This window comes from Carlito syrichta, unplaced genomic scaffold (genome assembly GCF_000164805.1).
Source record: "Carlito syrichta isolate Samal-C Ts95f unplaced genomic scaffold, Tarsius_syrichta-2.0.1 Scaffold309326, whole genome shotgun sequence".
Taxonomy (NCBI): Eukaryota; Metazoa; Chordata; class Mammalia; order Primates; family Tarsiidae; genus Carlito; species Carlito syrichta.
This window is the reverse complement of record NW_007253422.1, coordinates 300,997-307,961: the sequence shown is the minus strand read 5'-3', so window position 1 is coordinate 307,961 and position 6,965 is coordinate 300,997. Positions and strand designations below refer to the sequence as shown.

The 6,965-nt window shown below is 43.0% G+C and overlaps 1 protein-coding gene across 2 annotated transcripts in view; it reads left to right on the top strand.

Moving 5' to 3' along the window:
- The window catches only part of ZMYND12 (zinc finger MYND-type containing 12), a 34,698-nt gene that overhangs the window by 16,856 nt on the left and 10,877 nt on the right, over positions 1-6,965 (top strand). The window contains exon 3 of one of the 2 annotated variants that reach the window (XM_008067176.1): positions 399-570. The exons of the other annotated variant lie outside the window; for it this stretch is intronic. Coding sequence (XP_008065367.1) covers positions 399-570 — 172 coding nt within the window. The remainder of the gene's footprint in view (positions 1-398; positions 571-6,965) is intronic. 2 annotated transcript variants of the gene reach the window in all.

The window sequence follows — 6,965 nt, the reverse complement described above, 5'->3', positions numbered from 1 at the left end:
GAGTTGGAGTCTCACTCTGTCACCCAGGCTGGAGTGCAGTGGCATACTCATGACCACCCCTGCATCGACCTGCTGGGCTTCCACCTTAGCCTTCCAAGTAACTGGAACTGCAGACACACACTACTATACCTGGCTAATTTTTTGAGTTATTGTAGAGATGAGGTCTTGTCAAGTTGCCCAGGCTGGTCTTGAACCCCTGGGCTCAGGCAATCCCTTCACCTCGACCTCCCAAAGTGCTGTGATTACAGGCTTGAGCCACCACACCTGGCCTAGAGTTTGCCTTTTTATATCGCCTATTGAGGATCATTAGTTGTCGGTCATATCTCTAGCTGCATCTATATCCACCTTTGCTTTTTAGCTTTAGTCTGTCTCAGACAGTCTGTTTCTCTCTTCCACAGAAACATTTGATTGAATTCTGCTACACTGTAGCCCAGAAATACTTGTTTGAAGGAAAACATGAAGACGCTGTCCCCGCAGCTTTGCATTCCCTTCGCTTCCGCATGAACGTGCATGGCCTGGATTCAGTTGAGCTTGTGCCTGCTTACCTGCTGTTGGCTGAGGCCAGCCTTGGTGAGTGAAACTGATTTAAGACCTCCTGGAGCCCTTAGGAAGTGCTGTGTTGGGACATACCAATGACCAAAGGGGCCAGCCTGGACAATGGCACCACGGCCCCTTTGTGAAAGAGCAGGGTTGCTATAAAGTTTGGCACAATGTGGGGAAGGAGCTGTCACAGGCTTTAGGCTACAATGGACAGAAATCCACTTAAGCTGGTCTGCACAAAAGGATGAACTTTATTAGGCTGCTGGAGTATCCTAAGGGAGTTGAGGCTTCATGAGGGACTAGAACTCGAATGCTGTACGGAACCATGGCTGGTGGTCTCAGTTTCTCTCTCTTGGGCCTTGTCTCTTATCTGTGCTTCTCTCTGTGTATCTGCTTCATTTTCCTTTTCTGTAGATCAGATTTTTTTACCCTGTGTTCACTGCAGAAGAAAAGCTACCCCCAAAATGTAGCTCTTGAATTTATATGTCTTCTAGGTTCAAGGTGGATAATAGAAACTAATTAGCATCTGATTTCAATTTCTAGAAGACAGAATTCTGTTGACCCAGCTTGAATGTGGTGTCTACCTTTGCTCCCTGGGATCACAGTCCCATAGTTCAGAGATCTAGGAACCTACCCCTGGAGATGGAAGAGGCAATTCTGAGAATGGAGAGCATAGACTTAGCAGACACCCCACATGGTGACTACTACAAAAAGAAAATTAGCATTTTGAGACGAATTAACATTCTTGGGCATCTACAGTGTTTTAGGCACCATATTGCCACTTTATACATCTTAATAGCCATTAAAAAAATTTTTTTTTAACTCTGACAAGTACACATAAAGGACTTTTTTCCCTCTGAACCCTCTAAGAGTAAGTTGCTTACCTGATGTCCTGGCCCTAGAATACTGTCACCTCCTGTGAGTTCTACGGTTTTTTCAATAACATGTTTACAGCAAAAGAATACTGTTCAGAATCACGCTTTTCATTTTGTTGTCATGCGTTTTTAGTCTTTGTTGTGAAACAGTTTCTCTATCTTTCCTTGACTTTTTTTTTTTTTTTTTTGAGTTGGGGTCTCACTCTGTCACCCAGGCTGGAGTGCAGTGACACAATCATGGCTCACTGCTGTTTCAACCTCCTGGGCTCAGGTGATCCTTCCACCTCAGCCTTCTGGGTAGCTGGGACTACAGGTGTCACTACCATGCCTGGCTGATTTTAATTTTTTGATTTTTTGTAGAGGCGAGGTCTTGCTGTGTTGTCTAGGCTGGTTTCGAATTTCTGGGCTCAAGCAATCCTCCCACCTCGGCTTCCCAAAATGCTTGGATTGCAGGTGTGAGTCATCATACCCTGCTGTTGCCTTGACTTTTTTTTTTTTGAGTTGGAGGCTCACTCAGTCGCCCAGACTGGAGTGCAGTGGCCGCTTCTGGCCACTGCAGCCTCTACCCGCTGGGCTCCAGCAACCCTTCCACCTTAGTCTTCCAAGTAGCTGGAACTACAGGCGCGCGCTACCATGCCCGGCTAATTTTTTGATTTATTGTAGAGATGAGGTCTCGCCAAGTTACCCAGGTGGGTCTCGAACCCGTGGGCTCAGGCAATCCACTCACCTCGGCCTCCCAAAGATTATAGGCTGAGCCACCGAGCCCGGCCTGCCTTGACTTTTATGTCAACATTTTTAAAGATTACGGGCCAATTATTTTATAAAGCATCTCTCAGTTGGGTTTGCCTAATGTTTCCTCATGACTGAATTCAGGTTATGGATTTTTGGCAAGAATGTTACAGAGATGATGCTGTGTTCTCACCCTATCCTATAAGTTGGCACATGCTTTCAATTTTTTGCCATTATTGATGATGTTCATTTCAATTACTTTATTAAGGTGGTGTTTGCCAGGCTTCTTCTCTGTGATGTTACTCTTTTTCCCATTTGCAATTAATAATTTTAATGTTATGGGGAGGTACTTTGAAACTATGTAAATATCCTATTCCAGTGCACTTATTTAGTTATTTATATCAATATAGGCTCCTGGTTTCTTATTTTATTCACTGAGTTTAAATTCACTATTAGCATTAATCTTATGCTCAAACTGTTGCTGATTTGGTCAGTTGCAGCCCCCACTCAAGGTGGATCTCCTTGACCTCATTGTTCTTTGATCACTTTTCTGACTTCTGGAACATACTTCCAAGGAGCCCTGGAGGCAATAAAATTCAGAAGCCAAGAGCTGTATACTAGATGAACTCATTGCTATTGGGGTATTGCTGCTCCCAGGGCTTCTCAGTGGGCAGAGTTGGGGAATGTATGTAAATATAATAATATATGTATTATACACACATTATATCAGTATTTAGTTCTATATCATATATAAAAATATTAAAAACATATAAAATATATAAAAATATGAAAAAAATGTATCTGTACAACCATGAGTTTATATTGGTCCATCCAAATTCATTACACCACCACAGGGTTCACCCTAATTTTCTCCCATTCCATATTTATAGCTTCTTCTTCTGACAGTGAGAATGCTGGCTTCTGTTTTCATTGATGTATTATATATTTGATCAGTTTCCCTGTATGAACTAATCCCCAGTCTCCAACCTCATCCTTTCCCCCTCGCAGATGCTTTTTCTCCCTCCATGGGCTTTTTCTCCCTCCATGGGCTCTCCCCATTCTTGGCTGCCTCTTCTGCATGGATCCCCTCCTCACTTGTGTGTGCTCTGACTCCGCATTATCAAACCGTTTACCTGCAGGAATGCCCTGCTCACTCCACGCAGTCTAACACCCCATTCCAGATTGTCCTTTCTCCAAACTGGTGGAAGGAACAAGGAAATACAGCCCACGTTCTGTTTATTCCTGGCACTGACTAGCTATGGGATTTTGGAAAAGTCAACCCAGACTAAGTTCCATCATCTTTCACTTGGACAACTGCCTGCTAACTGGTCTCCCCACAACTTCTCTGGCCTCTCTCCAATCTGATCACCACACAAAAATGTGATCCAATCACTCACCTAAATAAAGGCCAAATTTAAGCAACCGTTGAGGCCCTGCTTGTTCTAGCCCTTAGAGAATTGTCTCACCTCAATTCTATCACCTTGTCTCCAATTCTTTTCTGCCTCCCTTCCAGTTGGACCAGCCTTCTCTCAGTTTCACAGAAGCACAGTGATGCTTCCTTGTTCCAGAAGGCTTTTCTCTAGCTTACTCTTGCCACTTCTCCCCCACTCCCTCCACACACATATCTAATTAATGCCTAGTCATCCCTTCAGGTCTCAGTTTAAGGGTTACTACCCCTTGTCTAAGAGCATTTCCCAAGCCTCCAAACCAGGTCAGGCCTCTTTTTTCATACACTTACTTAGAAATCACTTTCTTTTTATCTGAGCTTACTCCATTAATAATTATACACTAATTGAAGGGATTAATTAACATCTCTCCCTTCCATTTTACTGTAAGCTCATGAAGAACTGGATCTGTGTTTATTCTTTTTCATCATGATGTCCTCATACCCAGCACAGTACTTAGCACAGAGTTGATACTCACAAACTAACCTCAGTACCCAGTGCCTAGTGAGCACTATGTAAGCATTTGTTGAATCTGAGTCCTCTCACAGGATTGTTTTGAGGACTCAGTGAGTTCATGTGCAATGAACATAAAAGTGCTTTGAAAGCTGTAAAGTACTGTATAAATGGAAGATTTCACTATATTTCCATACTCATTGATTTAAAACCTTGCCAACCTTTCTGAAAGCCTAAATAAATCACGTGCCTCGTACACAAGTTTCTTTCCTCCAGACTGGAGTGGATACATAACAGATAGTCAGTCTTCTTTTCTTTCTTTCTTTTTTTAAAATAAAACTTTGGCATTTTCGTCAACTAGAAATGGCATTTTTAGTAACACTTCAAGGAGGAGCCACCCTACTTACCTTCCCCCACTGTTGTCAGCACTTTGGAAGACTGGGTAATCCCAGGCACCAAGCCCTTCATGTGTAAGTAACGTGCTCTGGCCGATGGTGCCTCTGGAGCTCCATCAAATTCTTCCTTACCTCAAGGCTTGCACGTATACTGTTCCTTCTACCTGGAATGCTCTTTTCTCCCTCACACATGGCTGGCTTTTTTTCAGCCTTCAGGTGTCTGCTTAAGTGTCATCTTCTCAGAGAGGTGTTTCCTAATAATCCAAAGTAGGTTCCTTCTTGCTTTTTCTTGGTCACTGCGTTGTGTTCATTTCCTCCATGGCGCTTCATGTTTTGTTTGTTTACGGTATGCCTACCTCACTTGACTGTAAGCTCCTTGAGGTCAGGGATCGTGTCTCAGAGTGCACTGAGTGTGGAGCACAGTGATGGTGAATATATGGATGAATGATGAAGTAGCCTCCTCTGCAAATTCCTCCCCTGACAATTATTTATAACTATTGGCAGACTAAATCACATGTGTGAAGGGATGAGCACAGTGTAGGGCAAATAGCAGGCCCTTAATAAATGCTGATCCCTTTTCTTCCCCTGGGTGCCTCACAGCCACAACCTTTGACTCAGCTGTGACTGCCGTATTCCATGTTTCTACTTTCATCTTCTGGTCCTGCAAAATCTTCCCCCATAATGTCTCTCAGATCTGCCACTAACCCAACGTAAGCCTATGGCCTCACCATTCAAGACATGTGTCACTGGTCCTCAAGTGACTGTCCTTTCTCTATTCCATATACTATTAAAATCATCCCCACTTCCTTGGGCAACTTTTAAAAAAAATTTTAGAGTTGTGGGGTACAATTCAGGTTTAGGTATACAAACATTGATTATGCAGGTACCCTTGTTGATGAGGTGTGCCCCTCCCACCCCTGGCTGTTTCCCACTACTGCCAATCCCTTTCTTATAGTATTATGATAGTTGTTCAAGGTCCACATATGAGTGAGAACATATGGTACTCTGTTCTTTGTTTCTGTCATAGATCACCGAGTATGATCTCCCCTAAATCCATCCAAGTTGCTGCAAAGTCCATATGTTTGTCCTTCTTTATGGTTGCATAATATTTCATTGTGTATATGTACCACATTTTTAAAATTCAGTCCAGCTTCAATGGGCAACATGGTTGGTTCCATGTTTTTGCTGTTGTGAATAGAGCTGCAACAAACATACGTGTGCAGGTATCTTTTTTGTAGAATGATTTGAGTTCCTCTGGGTATATTCCCAATAGGAGAATTGCTGGGTCATATGGAAGGTCAATTTCTAGTTCTTTCAGAAATCATCACACTGTCTTCCAAAGAGATTGCACTAGTGTGCATTCCCACCAGTAGTGTAGAAGTGTTCCTACTTCTCCACATCTTCACCAGCATCTGTTGTTTGTTTTATTAACGATGGCCATTCTTACTGGGGTTAGGTGGTATCTCAGTGTGGTTTTGATTTGCATTTCTCTGATGATTAGTGAGTCTGAGCACTTTTTCATGTGTCTGTTGGCTGCCTTGGGCAACTTTATGTTTCCACTTTATCTGGACGCCCCTCCAGGTAGGCACTGTATAGAGGAGCAGGCCTGAACTTACCTACCCACTAGTCACAGTCTTAATTCAGACTAAGAATTAATAGGATAGTTGCAGCCTGTTCTCACCTTACTCTATCCTGCTCTGAATTTGCAGTTTCAGAGCTTATTCTCCCAAGTCTGCCTTTTCCTGTAGGACTGATACTTGTTCAGCTCGGCCTTGGGACCTTCATTCTTTGGCATTGCCTCCTTGAGAGAGAACTTGACAGTGAACATTTTAAATTTCCAATATTTATCAATGTCCCCTACCATTTTTTTCCCCGTCTAAACAATCTTATCTAAGAGTCATTTGCTTCTTCCAATTTGAGGGAACTTCAGTCTAACCTTCATGTTTTATAGACAAAGCCTAGGTGGAAGATGTGACTTGACATGTTCGCATCAGCTGGGACCAAGGACTAGGCCTCTTGCTTCTAGTCTAGTATTTTCACATTTTTGTTTGCACTTTGACCCTCACTCAAGCAAAGTTACCTGCTCCTTCTTGTGACTTCTTCCTCTTCATCTCTCTTTTTTAAATTTAGTGACGTAGAGTTATAAATGGAATGAAAGAATGCTTACATATGAACTAGACCTGAAAGAAAGGACAAAGAAGAGCCGAAGATTAACTTATGAGGGGTTCATGTCCTCATCTCGGCCCTTCCTTGGTGCCATTTCTGCTGCAGCTTCTATCACACACATACTCCATCCACAGAGCCTGCCTCCTACTCTGTAGCATGCTGTGGCAGTGGCTGTCTATTCAGTTCCAACAGCCTGGGTTGCAAGCAGGTAGGCAGACAGCTGTCACATATCTTTTATTTATTTATTTATTTATTTATTTTACTTTTTTTGAGCCAGAGTCTCACTCTGTCACCCAGGTTGGAGTGCAGTGGCATTCTCACAGCCACTGCAGCCTCAACCTGCTGGGCTCAGGCAATCCTTC